Below are 22,617 nucleotides of genomic sequence, written 5' to 3'. Positions count from 1 at the left end.
TCAAATTTACACCGTGAACCGGCAGATGGCAGGGCAGAGAGCAAGGAAGGGCGGTCTCGCTCTTTTTAATTAAACTGTCGACAAGTTTATTTTATTTTGGGGCGTGAATTATCCTCCGAGGTTCGGATCAAAGGATAAACCTTGGCTCACTGTGACGACTTTCTCAGTGCATTAGAGAACAAAGAAAGGCGCTGAAACAGCGAGCACTGTGCAATGTGGAAGAAAGCAAATAGGCAACCTTACCTCTGACACGACGCAAACTGCGTCTGACAAGCATCTAAAACTGCAACCGCTCGGGCAAACCCTGGCATTGGCAATCCTATTGTAAAGTTCAAAGGAAACTCGAATGCACTACGTAAGCTGTCTGTATAGGCAAGGTCTATATGTGTATGTGCACATGTGTGTTTCTACACCTGTGTGTGCTTAAGCGCATCCCTATTTTTTGTTTCCATGTGTCCAGCATTTCCCTTGATGTTAGTGTTTACACACCAGGCCTCTCTTCTGTGACTCACAGCGACATTGACTTATGTATGGCCTCTGTGCGTGTGTGTGAGTGTGTGTTCCTGCACACATATACCAGCTATAATTGGTATTCAAATCTCCTTCCACAAGTACGTCCAACTGCTGCCGTTTTTTAACCGCCAGAGAACCCCAGCCAAGGTCCAAACAGCCTGATGAGGAACAAGCTCAAAACGGATGGCTCCCATTGCCCACATTGGAATAAACAAATGGAGGTGATTTAATGCACACGACGATAAGGCAGGTGGTAATGGAGGCATGGCAGAGGAATAGGGAGGAGGAAGAATGGATGTGATGGAGGAATGCGGGGTAGCGATTAAGGGTAGGCAAGCAGCAGAGGTGGAGTTAACAGCATTTGTTACTGTACGTGGGGTTTTGGCTTGGCCCACAGCTGCTGTGGATCAGCCACCCCCACAAAGCCATGCACCAAGCTCACAAACACACAGCACTGACTCTGTGTGCGAGTGATTGTGTGTGTGTGTGTGTGTGTGTGTGTGTGTGTGTCCCGCAGGCCTGCCCGTCAGACACACTGTGAAGTCTTTCTGCCTTTCTTCTCCCCGCTCTTCCTTTTCTGCCTTTCTCGCTCCATCCATCTTCCCATCCCTCTGTCTCTCCTTCGTTCTTTAAAGGAGGGCCAAGTCTCCCAGCCTCGCCATCTTCACACCACCCTCTCAATCTATCTGTCCGCTCATCCGTCTATCTGCCCAATCAATCTGTCCATCTCTATCCTGGCATAATAACAACCCCCATCGCCTCCCACCTTTTTCTCCCCCTTTCTACAAGATTAGTTTTGTCAGTTTCCTCTGTGGAAGAGAGATTATCAAGACGTACTGATTTGTTATCGGAAATACAGGGTTTTTTTTAAACACGTGCATGTGCATCTGTGCGGGGTGTTCAGAAACAGACCGTCTCTACACTTCCTTCTCTCCCTCCTTCCTCCATCCACCCGCCTGCCTGCCTGTAACAACCCCCTCCACCCCCACTGCCCCGTCTCTCCCGGGCCCCTGTCAATGGCTAGATTAATGACAGTGATCAGTGAGCTGCCCCCAGCAGAGGTTGCCTGCAGCTCAGGCAAAACCCGGCACTGTAAGCAGCGCGCACAGACACACATATATACACACACACACACACACACACACACACACACACACACACACAGCACATTTACATGCAGGACACATGAATGTTCATAAATGGATGACCAGACACACACACACACACACACACGCAAAGCTCTCACACAGTACTCCAGTTAGACTGACATAAGAACGCCTACGCGATTATGCATGAAATCAACCCTTCACTGCTACAGGAGCAGACATACAAATGGATCCACACAAACGTACAAAAGAGGGGGGGAAAAAAGCTATACGCAGGCCATGGTGAGGTTGGTTGCAGACAGAGAAATGGCTATGGAGCTATGGAGCTATGGAGCTATGGAGCGCTGCCTGTGTAAAAAGAGACATCATCACAACGGCACAGCACAGGTCTGACTGACAATCCGACCTAGCACTTAACCCTTTCACTGCATCGGGACAACGTAAACAAAAGCCCCATAGAGCACAACGACCGCAGGACACACATCAATGAGACAACACAGTGTGCTCTTCCTCGTTGCCATTCCTGCTCCGTCAGGGTTACTAACGCTTTTGGTGGACTGTAATAAGGTCCGTGGTGAGACTGTTATTTTTACAATACCCAAGCAGATGGCACAAAATACCATGAGGCTAAAGTTGCTCAGAGTCATGATTGAGCCAAATCCAAATCCCTATTTTTGCAGCAGATGTACTTGTTAGAGGGTAGTGACCATGAAATCTATTGTGCCCATAAGGGAGCAATGCAGGACTATCCCAGACTGAGAGGTTCCAGTGGGGAGCGTAAACACAACGAAAGGCACCGCAGGTGCCATTACAAGGCTTTGCAATTGATTGTTCGATGTTATTGTATCTGATAAGGTGAGGTCTCAAAGGTCCTTTCAGTCCCTCACACTACTGCAGAATATAAACCGCTGGGTCTGGTGTGTGCCACAAGTCAGGTCCACTGCGGGCATTTGTTATGAGCTCTCATCATGTTCTTGTCAGAATATTCAATCGGAGCTCTCTACATGAATGGCTGTATGCACGTATATACGTATATGTCTCCAGGGGATCCGGTCCCAGCTCCCACACAATAACTCCCAACGGTCTGACCAGGGGAAAACAAAATAATCATAAATGCCTTGACGCACACGGGTCAACAGCGCATGGGATGATTTCAAAAAATATTTCTGTCTGGGCAAAAAAGTGTCCGCTTTCCCTTTCACTTTTGTTTTCATTCTGAGGTCTTTTGGGGACTTTTCAGCCTAACCGTTTCCATAAGTGGTCATCACAATGACTCATACTCGAATAGAAATACGCACGTACCCTAGACTTGCGCAATGGGCTTTGATTCGAATCACACTGTGGTGATTACCAACAGTAGTCCGCAGCACGATTGTAAACTGGAATAACTGCACGTGTTTGTTTTTGTCCTGCGGGGAGCGCCTCCTTCCCTTCTCCCCGACTGACAAGTCAGAATAAACTCGGTGCATTTTCAAGCTTCTTTTCAGAGGACTTAGGCAAACTTGCGCGGAAAAGCCACAACACATCGAGGCGGCTTACCACTCTTCTCATTCGCATCACACTCATTCACTCCCTCTCTCGTTCCGAGTCTTACCGGTGCGCACCAGGCAGGCGACGGTGATGATGGTGAGGGGGACGCAGTAGTTCCACACGGTCGCGAAAGCCATCGTTGTCGCTGATATTCCCCTCTGATCTCTTCCTCGGTATTCCTCTTCCTTGGAGAAATCAGAGTGACATGAACCCGCAGGTTCACTCTCCGACAGCGCCTTCAGCGTCTCTCTGTGTGTGTGTGAGTGAGTGTGTGAGTGCGCGCGCGTGCAGACTGCGTGAACGAGTGTGTGCGTGTTTTGTCAAGCGCTCTGTGCGTGTAGTGGCAGGTCTTAATGCTCCTTCTCTCTCTCTCACACACACACACACACACTTTCTCTCCCCCGGAATGCCTGGATGTGACGGCTCGGCCGGTTTTTTTTGGTTACTTTGCATTGTAAATATATTTAAAAGCTGCCAATAAGGCGGGCCTGTGTGCGTGTTTCCGACCAATTGCAGAGAGCCGGAGCAGGTGGAGGGGTGTGTTGAGGAGAAAGAGGGGCTGGGCTTTCAGATGAAATCGGCTCTGATGGGCCTGCAAGGGGTGGGGAGGAAGACGGGATGCGTAGTACAATTAATTGAAATCAATTCGCCCTAAATGTGATTGATAACCAACATTTATTTCCCGACGCAAATAACCAATTTATTTCATATTCAGTTCCACGGGACCGAAAATGATCAGTGTGGCACAATGATAAAGATGACAACAATAAACCAGATGTTTACTGTTTGAAGAGACAATAATGTTGCAGGCATCAGTCTATTGTGCCAACTGCAATGGCATTAGGCAGATTAATCAGCACACATGTCATGTATTCGGTATTTTTTAAACTGGACCCTATTTGTCTTTGTTTTTGTACGAAACACTTTTTGCAAATGGACAAGTGTTGAGGGATAACTGTTTCCCTGTCGATACGTGCTTCCCTTACTTACACCTGAACAAACCCGTATCCCTGACCACCGATGGGGGGCGCTGTCATTTGGTAAACACTATTCTAAGGGGAACAGTCTTTAATAGAACACTGCAAGCCGCAAAGCATGTCGTCCACTAAAGGTGCTTACTTTGTCACAGACAGGCTCAGATTGTTATTATCTGACAACACAATGGAAAGGATCCTACAGAGAAATAAAATGTTTTTCTTCACCTGTCCCTTGTTGTGTTTGTTATTGTGTCAAGGAGCAGCCTTGTTGTGAAATCTGATTATCTGGGTAGATGGTCCCACTCTTTACAGCATTGTTCCACCGTGGGCCTCATTGGGTCACAGCACCCACGGGAACATCACCAGTCTCCCGAGCTTCCCGGCCCTGTAGCAGCTGGTTCACCCTCCTCTGCCTGTTGCAAACCGTCTTCCTTTTGCTCTTCATCCATACACTCTGGCGCACACAACATCTAACGCAACAAGAGGGGATCTACCCAGTTGTCAAACATCAAGTAGGGGTGGCACCGTGGTGGCACTCGCGTTTCAACCGTTGTCTTCCCGCGAAACGTCACCTCGCGAGATTTTTTAGGAAGGAGCATTTTTATTAAAGGACGTAAATTGACGGTGAGTGTTGCCTCAATTTAATTACGGTGCAGCCTGAGGGCAGCTTCTGTCTGCGCACTCTACCTCAATACAGGACCAACTTCAGAAACTGTTGTCCCTACTTGTAAGTTAACACATCAATATGAGGACATAAGGTGAGAATCATTCATTCGTGCCTTATTTATATTTATTGTAAACATGTAGTCTTTTAATACAATCCACCGTTTTTGCTAACATAACGACAATAAAGTTATTGATTGATTGAAATACCGACGTTATCCTTTTAAGGCAGAAATGGGGGCAAACTGACTTGTTTCCTGTATAAATGTATTTATTGCTGATTATTTACCTATGAGGCGGAGGAAAGGATTGACTCACTGACAAATTAGAATATGTGCAGCTGTCTTCATGCGTCTTGAGATTAGGGGGCATTCTGTTGCAGAAGCTGCTTTGTCTCCAAAGTACGCATATGACTCATCAAGGAGAGCAAGGGAGGGACCTGAGAGCATTCGGTTAAATCACCGTTTCGCAATGACGGTAATGGCCCGGAACAAAAACTTGAGCCCCGGACGAACCAGAGTTTCTCCTCATCTGTAGTCAGGGCCTATTAGGTCCCTCTAAAGAGGCTCTTTAACTTTGCCCTCATGCTGTGGCCACAGTTTGCACATGATTGTGTTTTCCAGTCAGAGCGCACTGCTCCATTATGAAAATTGTTTCTCTTTCCACATCTCTTTTTTTTTTTTTCCTGCTAATCTAGTGTTGTGCCATGGGTTTGAAGCCTCCCAGGCGTTTTAAACTATCTTTGGCGCCCCCTTTAGGTAACTTTGGAGATAGCATGTCATGGGTTTCAAATCTGCTTAGGCCACTCTCTCATCTGACACGAATCCTGACACTTCGGTCAGTTTGCTTCAAACAGTCAGAAAAGTTCAAACAGGCAGTAAAGCATCAAAGCTGTCTATTAGCATTAGTATAAATATTCCTACCCTCGACTCTTCCATGAGGTTGCTTTGAACTCTCGGCTCACATCTGACCTCTTTTGCGTAGATCTGTGTGAAATCTTTAAGTCTCTGCTTCAGGCTGGCTCTCTCTCTCTCTCTCTCTCTCTCTCTCTCTCTCTCTCTCTCTCCCCCCACTCTGTGAATTTCTTTCTCGACACAAGCTTTAACCTTGTTGTTTTGGTGAAGATAGTGTCTGCCCAACTCATTCCCCCAATTCCCATCCCATCCCATTTTTCCCTGTCAGCCTCTCTACGAGTGTTTGTTCCCCAGTTGGCAGGGAGTCGGTGGCAGGCAGGCAAGCAGCCCCCCCCCCGCACCAGATGGGGCATTGTCAGGAAGTAATGAGGGGAAAACACCTGCTTCTCCAGCGAACTCCACTCCTTCATTTTCAGCCATTTGACACAACATATGCAGGATGCACATACAAAACCAAGTGACCGTGACGAGAACAGCAGTGGGCGATGGCTACAAATATCTAGCACTTTGTTGCATTAGTCAACGAGGTGACATGTCTGGTATAATTCACCTTTACTTGTAGATCAGTGTACCGAGGGCTGTCAGGACATTTGCCTGCCTGATTAATTGACACCGGTGTTGCCATGACACAGATCTGCATCCTGCCTGGACTTTACGCTAATATCTTTGGCTGCTCTCTGTATTCTCTGCACAGATCCTGCCTCGCCCTAAGCCGTTGTCCGGTGGTTTATCCTCGAGGCACTATATCAAGGTCAAAATGTCTCTGTAAACTACACTTCTCTCCCTCCCAACCAGAACCTTGTACCTCTGGGACAGCGCCACTGTGTGAAACTCCTGATACATAATCTTGTCTTTTCTGGCCAACCAGTTGAAGCCCCAGGACCTACGCCCACAAGGAAGCACACAGCGTTTCACTCATGACTGACTCAAAGGCCAAAACGAGATGGTGCTCGCTGGCATTTCACATGCAGGAGGGCATTTCAAATTTACAACATTGTATTTTTTCCAACAGAACGTGAAGATTTTGTGAGAAGTCTCTGTTTTGGTTACAAAAAATCGCCCCATCTGTTTTCCTCTTTATTCCTGGGCTTGTTGAAGACATAAAATCAGCAGACGTTTGTGGAGTTGGAAAAAGAAAAACAAAGAGTCTGTAAAAATTCCTGACAGAGTGGCTGCAGCAGAGCCGAGCTGTACAGGCGGCTTGAATAATCAGTTTAATAACATTATCCTGGCTGTGCTCTGTGGCGCATGTATCCGTTAATGGAGTGTCATTGTTAAACTGCCGCTTCGCCTATTATTAACGACGGCCTACGGTCAACCACACACCGATAATAAAACCACATAAAGCCCAACATAACTTCAACAGACAAGCGTAATGGAATTCTTTGCGTTATGAGCACGGTTATGGTAATAAGCGATGGTGCTGTGGCACAGCATTAAGGGTTACAAGGCAACAGAGGAGAAAATTAAAAAGATGAAGTTGTAGTCTATGATGGTTAGTTTGGCGGGGAATTGGAATAGGCTAAATTGAGGTACTACCGGAAGCTAACCCTGCCTATTCTTATAATGGATGGGCAAAGTTTTAAAGTTACCTGACTTTACTACTATTCTCACTGTGTTAAAGTGTGAGTTTGTAGTTCACGAGTATGTTTGTTAGCTGAACTGGCTGAGAATGGGTTTGTGCCTGCAGGCGGATTGGGAGAAACACAAGCATACACAGGCACAGTACTTTGAGTAAAGGTCACTGCTTCAGAGTAAGGGCTTACACACTGAAGGGGAAGGTTGGTAAACAAACTGATGCAAGCTTGAGAGGGCATTGGATGGAGAAGATGTTCGGCCAAGCGAGCGTGCAGCTTTCACCACGTTGTCAATACTCGTCAACCTCTTTTGTACCGCTAAAATGGGACGAAATCAATGGCGCACACAGGCGGACAGCAAATAACATTTTCTGAAAGCCATTTAATATCAAAGAAATCCAGAGTACAGTAAATACAATAGTAGAGTGTGATGTGCCCGAGAGCTGTCACAGTAAAAAGATTATTATAACCTTCTCACAGAAGCTGCTTCCTGCTTTGGAAAAAGAGGTTGAAAGGGAAACAAATTAACTAAATAAAAGCTTGTTCTATCAACCAAATGGCTCATTCATAATACACAGCTGAGCAATTATGTTTGCGACAGAAAAGAGAGAGAATTGCATATGGAGTCTTTACAGCTCTTAACAGTACACAAGATTAATCCCCCATCATTTTGCTAAGAATGGAGCTCACCGCACAGTGCAGAATAAATGAAAAGAAAATTGCCCACATGTCCAAGACGCACAACTTCAACCTACACACAAGCAAAGCAGCATTCGTGCCTCTAAAGCAATCATTTGCCCTTAAGTTTATATGTTGTTTTTCTCACACCCTGCTTTGCTCTCCCTTATCTCTCCCTTTCCTCCCCGTCTCCTGCCTCGATGTGACCACCCTGATACCTGCACATCCTCCCTCTTTAAGTATCCTCTCCATGCCATCCCTCATTTTCTGGTCACCCACTCCATCTTACTCGCCTCTTACTCACTCCCCCCCCCCCCCACCATCCCCCTCCTCATCCTTCCACCTGCCCGTGCAGTCAAACCAGAGGTTGTTTGTCTGCACAGGTGGAGGGCAGGGACTCCACACTGGCTTTGTAGATGGGCTTCTTCTGAGACCGGTCATCACTGGCGAGAGAAGAGAGAGAAGGAAAGACAGAGGAGCATTATTATCAGTATATCGACCTCCCAGCAGGCACTAGAAAATATATAAGTGAGGAAATTATAGACTAGGACCGAGCGATGTAGCCATGATGTGAAAGTCCATTTTTCTCTCTTTAGCTCTCTCTCTCTTTTTATACGCTCATATACACATATGGCAGCAAATGCTGCTATTTCTTCGAGGCCACCACAAAGACACAGAGATCATGTATAAAGCATGCACTCATGGAAATTGTGTCCTTTGAAAATTCTTTTTTTCAGCCCATATGGGAAAGAAGTTAATAAGGGAAGCAGCATGGGGTCATGGTGCACATTAACATGCTGTCAGCGATGGGTTTAATGGGACTTCGCTTCTGCTCTTATCATCGCTGTCGCCTTTATATGTACTTTAAATACTATCACGGAATGGAAGCTGCTGCCATTAGCCCAGGCTCTCCACAAGCAGAAAGTGTGGAGAAACACGTGGGAGAGGAGGGAGCATGAAAGAGATCAAGGACGGGGTCAAGTCTGTCAGAGCAGCTGAGACCGACCTTAATATTCAACACCGATAACGCCTTTCAAAACACATAAAAGCACACAGACACTAGTCTGCACATGTGCGAAAAGGTTTTCTGCAAGATCACTTGGCAATATTTAAGACGCATACACACAATGTGAAGTACACACCAAGGTGCACACTGGCACATGCGGCAAAATGCACACACTGTAACTGTAATGGCCTCGGTTCCATCGCATGAGACAGAATGAAATATTGCAGCAATAACCATAAACGTAATATAAAGTCAAACTGCGGGAGGAGAGACCGAGGCCGAGTTAGGGAAAATAGGAAGGTGAGTCTGGACGAAGCGCAGTAAAAAAAAAAAAAAAAAGAAATCAAACACGCACACGCATTCCCTCGCATCCAGAGGCACTTTATCAATCAGATTTAGATTACGATTTAAAAGATCAGATCACAAGTAAAGAGAAAAGTGATTTCCTTTTATGAAAGAGGAGCAGACGCACGCACACACACACACACACACACACACACACTCAAACAGTTGTTTCTTACATGGGTCCCTTGCAGGTCTTGGCGCGCTTGGCCCTGCGGCACAGGAATACACTCATGGAGAGGATGAACACCAGGAGAGAGAGGGCCGCTGCCGAGGTCATCAACACGAGACGGCCATTACTAGACTCGTACCAGCGGGCATCCTCTGCGGGACAGATCAGTCAGACATGAAGGCAAACATGCATCACACAGACTCTGAAATCAGCAAAACTACAAGTTTTTCCTGCCTCCAGGCAAAGCATCTAAAGGCAACCTCCTGTTTGTTTGTGGAAGAAAAGAGTGTCTGTGCAGAGCTCAGATGGCCATTCTGCCGCTCACCGCACCGCATCTTCAAGAAGTCTGCTCTTTGCCATTTTTAAATGCCTAATTATCCCCAACAAAGTAAAAAATGAAGAATTATGGTTAAGAGGATTTGGAGCAGCAACAAACGCACGCTTTGCCTGCTCATATACAGTAGCCGTATTCCATATGTGTAGAGAATTTCTTGGCACCAGGACTGTTTGTTTAAGGTTTGCACTGCTATTGTAGTGCAAATTCAAAGCCACAGCAGTGACATGGAACATTTGCTCGCCATACCCCCAACCATTATCCAAGCATCTAGAGAGTATTACTTTTTTTTAATTACTACATTGTGCTTCAGAGAAAATACTGGAGAAACTGTGGAGCGCAGTGACCAATGAGACAATTGAAGAAGTAAAGAGATGACTCTACCATAATAAATAACATGCATTGGCTTAATTGCATTTTTAGAGGTTGCATAATTTCAACGAAAGAAATTTCAAGGCTTATGAATCTTACTGGGGGAGAGGATGGTGTTTAAAAACGGCATGGCATTAACACAGTGCAGTCATCTCACAGGTCAATGATGAAGATGATGAAGACAGATGAAGTGCCATAAATTGGATTAGCTATAATGTTGTAATGAAATTAGTTCTCCAATCATGAGAAATAAGACAGTTTGTCATTCATAAAGACAAAGACAAGCCTGCTCTCCGTAGACATCACTATGAAACACTATGATGCACTGTATACTTTCTCATGGTGTTAGAAAGGCCCATGGGTGCATCTAAATCTCAGAAGACGTCGCAACATCAGTTGGAATAAGTAACAAAAAATGAAGTAACAAAAAGTCTAACCTAACCTGCTCCCAAATTTCAGTTTCTAACTAATCTGTAAGACTGAGTCTCTTCGCTGTGTAGTCGAAAGCAGCTGTGGTGGGCATCAGAGCGCCATCTAGTGGAGGAACTTTAACATGGTTAGATCAAAATAAATTTTTTATTTTTTGCTAACATACAAATGCTGTTATTTTGACTTACCTTAGTTTATTGGTTATTTTGTTATTGTCCATTTGTGTTAATTTGCCTTTTAGTAATAGCCAATCCTCACTTATTTTGTTTTATTAATTCTGTTTTTGTATAATGTTGTTTTGTGTTGTTGAAATTTTCAAATTCATTAAACGTCAAACTAGAACTCATCATTGTATTGACCTATTCCGTTTGAATAACCCCCACACCGATCACGAGCCATCATCCGGTGGAGACGTGTTTTGCCACTGTTAGCTCGCCAACGTTCCCTCGAAATGACAAAGTGATGTTAGACACAACCCTGCGCCAATAAAAGCTCCAAAGCAAGTGGTGAAGAAATAGGACTCTGAATAAATCACATTTGGATTCATAATGCCAGTGACGGGTGAGGGTAAGCAGTGTATTTTATTTTGGTCATTACAGCTGACGGTGACACAACACTAATTTACATCCCTGTTTATTTCTTCTCCTCTTTATTTCATCTTGTATTATTATTATTATTATTATTATTTTTGTATTATGGTGATCCTCTGGAATTTTTTAACAATCGCAAGTGGGCTTTAAGTTACAAAAGGTTGAGAAGCCCTTCTCTAGAGTGCACTTATGTTTGACTTGACATTTCTGTCAAAAGAAAAAGAAAATGAAAGGTCAGGTGATAATCACTGCTTATTTCACTGTTTAAATAATTATCCTTTAATCCTTAAAGTTGGTGCAGTTTAGTCATTGCCATTTATTTATTTAAAATGTATTAATGTCCTCTGGTATCATCTTTCCTATTTTCATTTGACATTTTAAAGATAATTTCATTACGGGCTTCTTTGCCACCTTTTCTGTGTGAGGTGTTTTCAAAAATGTCCTAACCTCTCTTTACAGCATTACAGTCTTTTCTCTACTTTTTATTATCATTCTAGTGTGCAGATAAATTAAACCTTAACCCCGTAGGCTATTTCTTTAGAAATGTACGGCTTTAAAGGTTTCACAAGCACTTTCGCAAAGGAGAACTTCTGCATAATGCTCCTGATGACGTAATGGCACACAAATCCCTGACCTTTTTTGGTTACATTTAAGCAGCTGATTGAAAAACGAAGTAGTGTTTTTTTTGTTTTTGCTTAGAGGATGTTTAGAGAGGAATTACCCAGCATTTACAAAGAAAGACCAAACCGTTTTTTAGAAAGAAGAAGCGGGAAACAACCTTTCTACACTCAGTCAGTATAAAGGACAACAGGACTTTTCGAGTTGGATCTATAGTCTTTCCTTACTTGACAGCACAGTGATGCTGATGCTGCGTTTCTTGCTGAGTGACTCCACAGAGGGATGCTCGGCCATGCAAGTGTACTGTCCTTCATCCATCGCTCTGATCTTCCTCAGCGTCAGCGTGGAGGAAGGCAGGATCCAGTCGTCACCCTGAAAGAGAAAGATGGAGACTTAGAAGAGAGCGTAAGAGAGTGCAACAAACAGAAAGCAGGGCGGAAAGTCGAAAAAAAAAAAGAAGAAATATTGGATGGATTGTTTGCAGCCCGAAGAGAATCGACAAACTCCTACAAATTAAAATTGTGCTGAGTTTAGAGCACAAGAAAGATGGAGAATAGACGATGCTAGTAGGCGACAGAGAGATACAGAGAGTTTCAGACAGACATGAGTGTATAAGTGGGAAAGAGAAAGAAAAGGAAGTAAAAGTGTTATTTTGGCGGATTTGTGTGTGAGTGATAGAGGGACAAAGAGAGAACGAAATAGAACACAAAATGGAGAAACAGAGAGACTGGCAACAACAGTGGGGCGCAGACAGAAAGACTGCTGGTGCACGGCCACCAGAGAACAGTCCCCAAAGTCCTAAATGAAGTGTATTTACCTGAGTAGTAATCCCAACGAATGAACACACATCGACACAAGTCAATAACCCAGATAACACCATCATCCGCAAAGAATGAAGCCACAACAACAGACTGTTAACACAACACGTAATGAGATGGCGAGGGAGCGGGATGAATTGTTGACACAGAAATAGCTGCACTATTATGAGATAGAGCTCGACATGGGAGGAAACAAATAATAGGCCAAACACAAGGATTGGAAAACAAACGAACACAGGGGATGAGGTAAAAAAAAACAAAAAAAACAAAAAAAAGACATTACACCATGCAAATGATTTGGCTCCTGGGAGCTGCGGCTCCTGCCAAGAAAGTCCATTTCAATTTGAATGGATCTGAATTAAGAGGATTTCCCATAAAGGCCAGGTCTGGCCAAAGCAGCATTTTGTATGCAAATCCACTGCATGGCTTCCTAAGCAGTGGCCCGTTTCTGCCTCTGTCCTGCTGTCATTACCGGGGGCCAATGTGCCCACGGCGGCTGTCTGTCAAAGTGGGCCGTTCTGATGCCGCTTTTCGCCCCATATCCACTCCTGTCATACATACAGTATAGGCTCACAGATGGAGAACCTTAACACAGCCACCGAACATCCCATCTCATCTTATCATTTCCTCGTCTCATTCCTCTCTTCCACGGACCTTACCGTCACGCTGACAATAATTCTTCTTCTTCAAAGTGCTGTAGATTCCACAAATAATGACCAAAAAAAAAATCGAATAAACTCATATGAATATGTGGAAGACAAACAGTATTAGCAGCATACAATGTCCACTGAATTGGATTTGGACTTGTAAGCCCATTTAAAACCCGGATTAGCAGTGACCCTTTAACAAGCATATTAACCCTGAGCCCACTTATCAAAAAGAATAACGAAAGGGGGAACTTTCCAATTACGTGTGCCTGTTCCCAAGATATCGTCCTGGTAGCGGAGCTTCATTACACCGGTGGCTTGCTGGTTGTGGTAACGGTGATTTTGATTACATCTAGAAAGTGTAATACCATTTTCTCACCACAAGGGCACAGAGTATCTCCCAGCTCATCAGCGTCTTCTTACATGCCTATTGTCACTTTGGCATTTTACACAGAGATGTCTTAATTTCCCCCGGGTGAGCGTTTCTTAGCTCAGCGAAGGGTCCAGTTGAATAATTCAATCATGGTTAACCAAACACTAAAAAAAAAAAAAATCATTAGAAATCTATACACATAATTGTTTTCAGGTTGACTGGCTCTTGTCTAGACCTCATTAAACTATTAATCCTCTGTAAGTGGGAAAGCCGCAATCCCCAGCGAGCAGTGAGCCTAAGCCAACCGGTCACTTAAATACAGAGCACTTCTTCAGAAGAGGGGATGGAAAGACGACAGCCGAGAGGGGAAACAAGTGGCTTGAGAAAAACTCAGGGAGAGAAACGGTGTAAGAGGAGGAGAGAAAATTAGAAGAACGGTGTGAGCAAAGCCAAGAGAGAAAGAGGGAACTAGAAAGCCTGTTCTCATTCCTAGGGCGGCAAATACAGACGCTTTGTAGCGTCCTCTAAGAGTCTGACACCCTCACACGACGCACCCTTTAGCGTCTGTATGAGACGCACCGCCATTATTTTAGACTGTTCGAAAAAATGCTCCGGGAGTGTGATGACGCTGTAGTCTAAAGACTATCGGAAATAAGGGACACGACCGGCGTTTGTATCCCAAAGAGGTGTTGAGTCATTTTGAAGTAACATTAGTGATGTTTGTGACATCTTTTACATACTTATGTTACCTTGTTTACATTTTTTAATATACGCAGCTAAGCCCAACCATGATGTTTATCCTTTGTGCCTTCGCTGTGTTGCCTGAACCTAAGCAACGGATTTTGCTTAAATCCACAACGTTAACCACGTGTTCACTGGGACCGAGCTCTGGGCAACCCAGCGTGTTTACAAAGTGACGCCTCAGGGTCTGACAAAGTCAGTACGGGACGAGTTGGGAGTGTCAGTACTACGCGACACACTAGGCATGAGAATGTGTTGGCCGAGACAGACTGGAACAAGACAGGAAAGAAATAAAGAGGTCACATCGACAGTGGAGGGAGGGAGCTGGAGAGGGAATGAAAAGTTTCCAAAAGCGTAATGAGGACACTGCCGACGTGCAGAATCCGGAGGCTTTCTCACGTCTTTATTCCAGAAGTAGAATGGCTCCTCCGACGAGCTGGCGGAGCACCTCACCACCACATCATCCCCGAGTCGCACCTTCAGCTCCTGTGGGACGCTCAAGTAGCTGGTGTAGCCTTCCCTCGTCAGTGACAGCTCCCCCATGTCTAAAGCCCAGCGGGAATGAGGAACAACGATCGAGCGTTAATGAAGCGAGAAATTTCTCCAAGAGAACGTGACTGAACACATGTTTGCAGTGGTAGCAGCTGCTAAAACACTCGGATCTTTTAAGTATACAGGCTCAAGTTTGAATGCCTCCCAAAGGTACAGACTGTCTCAAGCGATCAATAATAATGATAATAGGCTTCATCTTATCGAAGTCTTTAGAGAGGCAGTGTTGTGAATAATGGCTCATCTTCCATCTCAATAGATGGCCCACGTCCATCGAGCTCCTGGCTTCTCCCCCCCCCCCCCCCCCGCGTCTCCTTCGGTCCTTTAGTCCGTTCTAATCTTTGCCTCTTATTGATTCCTCCCATGAGGCTGAGGAGCCTATCAAACAGCATTACGGTCGATTTGATGGCCACTGAGAAGATAGAGGACACTGATAATCTGACTTGCAAGCCATGGATGCCGTTTTATGCAAATATGTATCCCCACACTGAAAGCTTCAAACTTGAGCCCCACCCGGGAGAATGCTTTTTTTTTGTTAGCCTGGAGTGCAGAGAAAAAGAAAAAAAAAAAGAATGAAATGAAATGTCGTCAACCTATCATAGCAACACCGTGTTTGCACTGGATCTGTGCTTTTTGCAGTTATTTTGTTGTACACCTCTGCAGCTGCATTGCATAGATGTGTCTTGTCCTATTAACTATTAATGTGTTGTTCTATCCCTCTCTGTGAAGAAAGCTGTATCCACAGTGTCTGAAAAATTGTCTCTCCCTCCTGCTGGTTGGAAATTGCAAAGCTTCAGACTTTCTTTGTTCCGTCTTCTCACCTAGACTGTTTACCGTTGTACAGTCACTTTTTTTATGCTTCCTTCTTTGTCAATAATGTCAGCAGTCTCGGTTATGCCACGCATTTCCTTATTGGAAAGTGAAACTCAGAAGCTGTGTATCTTATTTGTAAATCATAGTTTTACCTATCGTATTGTCTGATTCCTGCAGTAATCTCTTTTCCCTCTGCAGGGGACCGACAATTTGAAAAAAAAACATCTAAGGTTGCTTTATTTATCAAAAGGGAAATGCAGTGTCACAGAGTCATTGTTCCACAGACATTTTCAGCAGACAGCTCCCACCCATATCAACCCATGCACTCACAATGCACTTTGAAGTCCAGCAGCGGGGAGGAGATGTAGGACGTCTCGGTCACATTTTCGGCGTCGGTCACATTTTCGACGTCGGACACACAGCGGTAGGGCCCCTCGTAGAACCTTCCTGCGTGGGGGATGGACAGGACTAGACTGTCCGCAGTCCGCTTGATCTGCATCGCATAGAAGCACCAAGATCGCTCCCAAACTGGACGCCAGCGCTGCATGTACTGAAGAAAGAACTTTGATTAAAGCCTGACATGGAAATATTTATAAGAATAGAATCACATGACGTTATACTGTGAGGAGTATTCTGATGGGTTATGTTTCATGTGTTGAGGTTTTTGTTCAATTCTCCACCGTGTTGGACGACACAGCAGTCAGCTGCTCGACGGCGGTGATATTTACATAGAGCAGTTGAATGCCCATGTAGGGAGAGTCATTGCAAATTCAGGCTATAAATGTTATGACATGGGTGACAATGTCCAGGGAGCATTCTTTTCTAATGCACAGTATCAGTATGTAAAAACAAAACAACATAATTAAGTGATTCATCTTTTGTTTCACGTTCCATAATTCAAACGATAGGAATTAAACACTTGAGCACTCTGTCCTTTCTCATCAGCACTACAATGTTAAAAGCATAGTCAAATAATGGTGAGAACGTTTGAAATGTACCCACTTCTCTCCCTCCCACCCACCCATTTGTTCCCGCCGGGCTCACCTTGGAGAAGACCTCAAAGTGGACCTGGCTGATGTTGAGTTCAGAGTCCGAGGACAGACACTCCAGCGTGACGCTCTCTCCCTCCAGGACCGGCTGGGTCGGCCCTTTAATGAGCAAAGTGGCTGCATGTGGACAGAGATTACACATGCAGGTTATTGATCACAACATGAATAGGCAGGGTGCTCGCTGGGGAGCTCGCTGCTGTTCGGGGCAACACTTTCAAAACAACGGCTCCCTCTTCCTGACATTTGCTTCTGGCTCCTGTGGGGAAACTGCCAATACTCTGAAAGTCACCGTGGTCACATGACCAGCAACAGGTTCTGCTGCTTTACTAACGCTACAGTTGCAACAGAGGCTATTTGTCTTTGACCTCAGGCAAGAATTATTGCACAGCACAAACGGTTTCATTATTGTCACACATAAGCTGCGAGTGTTATATAGACGGGTCTCTGTATACAGTATGTATAAATAAAAACGTATTTAACTGTTGTTTTCGTCGTTCCCTTGATAATAACATCCACATTTCCTGCTTGAGTCTCTTGTAACCACCAGGGGAAACCCATCAGTGTGACAGAAGAGAAACTCGCGCGTTTCCTCTAGAGGACATACGCACTCAGAAACAGACAGGCGAGCAGACAAGCAAGCAGGAACACACACAATAACAAAACAGAAACGGGATATATTTATGGGGAAGAAAAAAAAGACCAGAATAACACTTGAAGATTTAACAAATCGCTAATTACAGAACAGCAATACAATTACAAGTGTTACGGTGACTGTAGCTATAAAATATAAAACAAATATTTACCAGAACTGCCATGAATCAGGGCGAACACTGCAGCAACTAGAAGTACTTTCATGACTGTGGAACCAAACAAAAAACCTTTACAAGTTTAGAAGTTTAGAAAAAGGGTGCGCACTCCTGTCCAGTTTCTAATCTGAAATGAAAGTTTGCTCAGTATTTATCCATAACCAGCTGGAGGTGTGGCGTGTGTTTTCAGGAAGTAGGCTCTTAGTCTGAAATCTGAACGCACAAAGAAAAACACATCCAAACCATTATACTGCCGACAACAAATTGCTCAATACGCCTTATTATGTTTCTGGTGTTTTCTTTTCTGAGGAGCATACAAGCCTGAATTGTTGTTTATGTGAACTGTAAAGAAAGAAACTGGCTGCTGCTGTATAATCAAATTCACCGTCAGTGCGTCATTAGTCTCTGGGGCGAATCGGGCCTATCACGTTTTCAGTCTGAGCTTGTTGTTGAGGGCAATGTTTTTCTGAGGAAGTCCAACAGAATATGAAAGAAGTCTTATGTTACCGCAGAGCTTCGCAAAATCCCCGTGTGATATGTAATGCCGAACAAGCAAACACGTTAGGCTTCATTTACTGGGACCTTTGATACATTGGCTGTTAAGAGACGGACAGGACGCGTAATCGAAAGTGATATTAAAGAGCGTCTCAGAAAGCATTTGCTGTAGGCTACTCGGATTTAAAACGCAAAGTCATCTTTAGACTCGTGAGTGACATGTACCTCGAAGATATTAGTTGTTTCGCTTTCAGTTAGATGTGGGCATATCTATTGCATCCACCCCAGGCCTATACAATATTATTGTTGAAATTAGAATATCCGGGGGAAAACACAATAATAATATGTTTTGAAATGCCTCGGTTTCATTGTGTAAAATATTTAGGGATTTATGTATACAAATACTTAAACTATATTTAACCATTAGCTGCAAGCTCAAATTAAGGACCCCTCTATTCTTGGGAGAGTAGTCTTTCAAAGGCCGAATCTCTATGTCTGTACTATTATCTCCTTATGTAAATGCCCATCAAGGATATTTACTACTTTCTATGAATTTATTTGGAAGAATAAACCACATTGATTAAAAATAAAAATATTTAAAAAAAAAAACTTACATCGCTCTAAAGGTGGTTTGGAAGTATTTCACTTTCAATTTTTATTTTGCGAAAACTGTCTGTAAGATGTCTTACTGAGCACGATTTATTATTATATGTCATATAATATAGTAATATATATCTAATAATAAATATTCATAAATGTTGGTCGTTTAAAGTTTGTGTTGCATTGTGATTAGTTACCAGAAAGGAATATGCATATTGGTTTTTCATTTAATTTGTTGAACCATGATTTAGTTCCCCATAACATCCAGCAGGTGGCGGCGTAGAGGCGATATGTTGCCACCGGAAATAGACCGAAACAAAGCGGAAGTAGTGAAAGATAACCTCGCTAATTTTTCGAACTGTGCCGAAGCACTCTGAGGGAATCTGTTGGCATTAAACTCACTCATTGTCGCAACGACGCCGAAACATGGACAGATAGTGTTTGTTTTATTGGGTAAGTTGTAAATCTAACTCGTGATTTCGGGATGTACCGTTGTACGAAGCCGTGGTATTAGATTAGCAGCTAATGTTAGCCTGTTCGGCTAAATTCAAAGCTTGGTAGCTGCTATTGTTTTTAGCACATTACGTTACGTTAGCGTCGGGTTTTACATGTTTGTTTCAGTTGTTTAAGCTGCACAGTCGCTGAACAGTTTCATGTCTGATCTTGTTATTTTACTAGTGTGGTGTTACCTTTCTAAATCTGTTAATATTTTTAATAACGTTAGATCCTACAGCGTTTTACGGACAAGTTGGTGCATCTTGTCGTCAGGCAAAACAGAAAATGAAAGCAGAGTAAAATAAACAAATCGAGCAGAGAATACAGCACACATAAAACATAAGGCATATATATATATATATATATATATAAAATATGCTGTTTGGTACAGATTCTCCAAGCAAGTTAAGCATGTTTATCAACCTATTAGCTTCTGTAACTTGTTAACCCGACTGTTTTCTCCAGATTTACGGAGGTGGTCCCTGCAAACGATAATCTATCACATCTGTGCCCATCTTGGACTGTCGCTCCGGACTCACACAGACGAACAGTTTTGCTCACTGTTAAAAAAAAAAAACCCCACCAGAGTCCCTCCTCTCCTCCTGTGGCCACCAGCATGGCTAACAGCATCCCGCCAGCAGTAAAGGTTACTGGGACCCCTGGCCCTGCTGGCAGAAGTAGTCCGGAGGGATCTCAGGTCAGTGTTTTTTTGTTAATTCATCAAACCCAAAGACGTTAGAGGCATTATTCGACTAAAGGAAAGAGGACACGGCATTGGCACACCTGTACCCATTCTGTAACTCAATGAATGGATACATTTTGCTTTCTCTCCAGGTGCTCAGTAAGAAGAAGCTGCAGGACCTGGTGAGAGAGATCGACCCGAATGAGCAGCTGGATGAGGATGTTGAGGAGGTCTGTCACCCGTTTTGATTTCAGTTCAAAATAAACTCCCATTTCACAAGTGTAGACGTTAGGGATGAGCTACAAAACGCAGTATTAAATTATTGAACACCATAGTATTCATCAGCTCAGACATTTAATCAACGCTAATGATTTAGTGTAATTCAGTATCGCACTGCAGCATCTCCTCTCTGTGTCGGGTCTGAGCGCGCGCACACACACACACACACACACACACACACACACACACACACACACACACACACACACACACACACACACACACACACACACACACACACACACACACACACACACACACACTCTCTTGTAAGCTTGTCTGCTGGCTGAGACAAACCAGCCCCTATTCTCTCCAGCAGCAGTACTTACAAAGAGTGATTGACATCAGCAAAGGGAGGAAGGACTGACGCTTACCACCGTCTGTGTTCTTCATTCTTTACAAACTTCACATTTCAGTTACTTTGCTGTTTTAAAATTATGAATAAATTCTAATCCTGCTCTGAATTTATTCCTTTATTACATTATATATTGAAAAGCAGTTATTTAGTGATGAAACCCATCCCTGGTAAACGTACGCAGCAGTGGAACGTTCGGTGCGAATACTACTTGCATCTTGCAGGTTCTCGTTGCTCTATAGTTCCCCAACCGACGGCACACATCCATCATGTGGAAATGTTATTCTACTGAAAGCCTGGCTGCATGAAAAATGGTGTCAGCAGCAGAAAATATGAGGGATTTGTCCAGCCGCGGTGGAATGTTGCTTTACTGAGCACGATTAATGGTTCTCACACTGCCTGTCTCTTCTCAGATGCTGCTGCAAATTGCAGATGACTTTATTGAGAGTGTAGTGACAGCGGCCTGTCAGCTGGCTCGCCATCGCAAGTCCAACACCCTGGAGGTGAAGGATGTTCAATTACATCTTGGTAAGTTGCTTCTTTTTTTTTTGGCAGCGTTGTAAAACCCAATATTGTCACGAGGGTGGGTTCAAGTATCCGTGATATGATGGTCAGCCTGTAATGACTGGTGGATAATTGCTTTCAAAACGCTTGCCTCATGTCCTCTTAATTATTCCCCCACATATCACGTGTGACTCATTCATTTCTTAACCCAAAATGTAATATCTTTATTTTGTAGCCATAATGACGGTTACTTCTCCGCCGAGGACGTTGTGTTTTCGGTTTGTTTGTCGGCAGTAGTATGGGGGGGGAAACTACTCGCCCGCTGTTCAATAAACGTTGTGTGAAAGCTGTAGCGTTTAGAGCAGATCCGAGTCACGTGAATTATTTTTCGTTAAGATAACATTGCGAGATAAAGCATGTGGCCTTTGGTGGGGGTCTGCGCTCGGAGTGCCCCTTCTAGTTGGAAATTAGATCTTGAGTGTAAATGCGATGTCACATTTCCTCATTGTACTGTAGTTATATCGTGTTGGAAGTGCTGAGTAGTTCATACAGCGTCCTGCTGATTGCTTTTCTCAGAGCGCCAGTGGAACATGTGGATTCCTGGTTACGGCTCCGATGAGATCCGGCCGTTCAAGAAGGCTTGCACCACAGAGGCTCACAAACAGGTAAGCAATACATGTTTCTGTTGGACGTACTAGAATATTCCATGTCGTGGTACATCTAGAGAAAACATGACCACTGTCAAAATGATTGATATTGTAATAAACGTATACAGTGTATCTAACTGTTTATTTGGTTTCCTTGCAGAGAATGGCGCTGATCCGCAAGACAACCAAAAAGTAGCGAGACTGTACACCAATATGTTGTACCCACTCTGTGTATCGTCTTCTTTCTTTTTGATCAATGAGGAAGAGAGAGAGATGGTTTTGGTGTTTAGTTTTTCATAGTGTCATTGTCACGTCTCCCTAACTTTTGAGTGTTTTGCCAGCACCATCACACAATGTAATTGGTGTCTCTGATTCTGTTTTGTTGCTATTAAGTTAAGTCTGGCACAACTCCGCATTTTTGTCAATAAACATTTACTGGAATACTTTGTTTGGATGATGTGACCACGGCTGTATCTGATTTGCCTTTTGAGACTCTAGAGCGTTTAGAAGTGAATGTTAAAAGTTGAGTTTGGTGTTATCTTACCCGTAGTAGGTCATTATAACTTTTGAGTATGTAAGAGATCATAGCTCCCCTGTTTACTCACTCCACTCACGCTATTTATACTTTTTTTTTTTGTTTTGTTAGAGGGTCCATAATACCAAATTCCTACTGCAAATGGTGGCTACAAACAGTCAATTCTCTGTTATTAGACGTGTTTGTGCTGTTGTGAGTTGTTACTGATTGTAGTAGGGTTTATTACTTTAACATTTATTTGAACTCTCCGTGTAAATTGTATTTCTACTTTCAGCAAATATCAAAATGATGGAAGAAATGGTGCTCAGATGTTGACTTTTCACAATGTCAGATTCAAAAATAAATGACTGATCTGTTATCAAAAAAGAAGATATTTTGCAGTCTGGCATCTCTTGCTAGACTCAACTT

The 22,617-nt window shown here is 43.8% G+C and overlaps 2 protein-coding genes across 3 annotated transcripts; one reads left to right on the top strand and one right to left on the bottom strand.

Annotated features, from left to right (window-relative positions):
• Positions 1-7,642: 7,642 nt before the first annotated feature.
• On the bottom strand, positions 7,643-17,775 carry LOC142965675 (CD166 antigen). Its single transcript, XM_076106726.1, has 7 exons — positions 17,615-17,775; positions 16,807-16,928; positions 16,093-16,312; positions 14,800-14,945; positions 12,049-12,193; positions 9,486-9,630; positions 7,643-8,401 (listed from the first exon to the last, which is right to left on the bottom strand). Exons 1-7 carry the CDS (start codon positions 17,664-17,666, stop codon positions 8,314-8,316), a joined length of 918 nt encoding a protein of 305 aa, XP_075962841.1. The 5' UTR covers positions 17,667-17,775; the 3' UTR covers positions 7,643-8,313.
• A 227-nt stretch (positions 17,776-18,002) lies between these two features.
• On the top strand, positions 18,003-22,578 carry taf12 (TAF12 RNA polymerase II, TATA box binding protein (TBP)-associated factor). Of its 2 annotated transcripts, none has more exons than XM_076106730.1 (6): positions 18,003-18,322; positions 19,673-19,904; positions 20,042-20,119; positions 20,937-21,051; positions 21,604-21,692; positions 21,835-22,578. In XM_076106730.1, exons 2-6 carry the CDS (start codon positions 19,824-19,826, stop codon positions 21,868-21,870), a joined length of 399 nt encoding a protein of 132 aa, XP_075962845.1. In that variant the 5' UTR covers positions 18,003-18,322; positions 19,673-19,823; the 3' UTR covers positions 21,871-22,578. The 2 variants fall into 2 exon arrangements, with proteins under 2 accessions (XP_075962845.1, XP_075962844.1); XM_076106729.1 differs by lacking the exon at positions 18,003-18,322 and adding an exon at positions 18,382-19,165.
• Positions 22,579-22,617: the final 39 nt, after the last annotated feature.

This window comes from Anarhichas minor, unplaced genomic scaffold, assembly GCF_050575085.1.
Source record: "Anarhichas minor isolate MPS153535 unplaced genomic scaffold, ASM5057508v1 ptg000035l, whole genome shotgun sequence".
NCBI lineage: Eukaryota > Metazoa > Chordata > Actinopteri > Perciformes > Anarhichadidae > Anarhichas > Anarhichas minor.
The sequence above is the reverse complement of the archived record's forward strand: the minus strand, read 5'-3'. Positions and strand labels throughout refer to the sequence as shown.

What these genes read in the sequence shown, in the direction of transcription:
- LOC142965675 (XM_076106726.1), bottom strand. Translation starts at nt 17,666, where the DNA reads ATGAAAGTACTTCTAGTTGCTGCAGTGTTCGCCCTGATTCATGGCAGT. An exon ending in CCTGATTCATGGCAGTTCTG is followed by an intron (nt 16,929 to 17,614) that starts GTAAATATTTGT and finishes GTCCACATGCAG; the next exon opens with CCACTTTGCTCATTAAAGGG. An exon ending in GCTGGACTTCAAAGTGCATT is followed by an intron (nt 14,946 to 16,092) that starts GTGAGTGCATGG and finishes GCTGGGCTTTAG; the next exon opens with ACATGGGGGAGCTGTCACTG.
- taf12 (XM_076106730.1), top strand. Translation starts at nt 19,824, where the DNA reads ATGGCTAACAGCATCCCGCCAGCAGTAAAGGTTACTGGGACCCCTGGC. An exon ending in GGATGTTCAATTACATCTTG is followed by an intron (nt 21,052 to 21,603) that starts GTAAGTTGCTTC and finishes TGCTTTTCTCAG; the next exon opens with AGCGCCAGTGGAACATGTGG. An exon ending in CCACAGAGGCTCACAAACAG is followed by an intron (nt 21,693 to 21,834) that starts GTAAGCAATACA and finishes GTTTCCTTGCAG; the next exon opens with AGAATGGCGCTGATCCGCAA.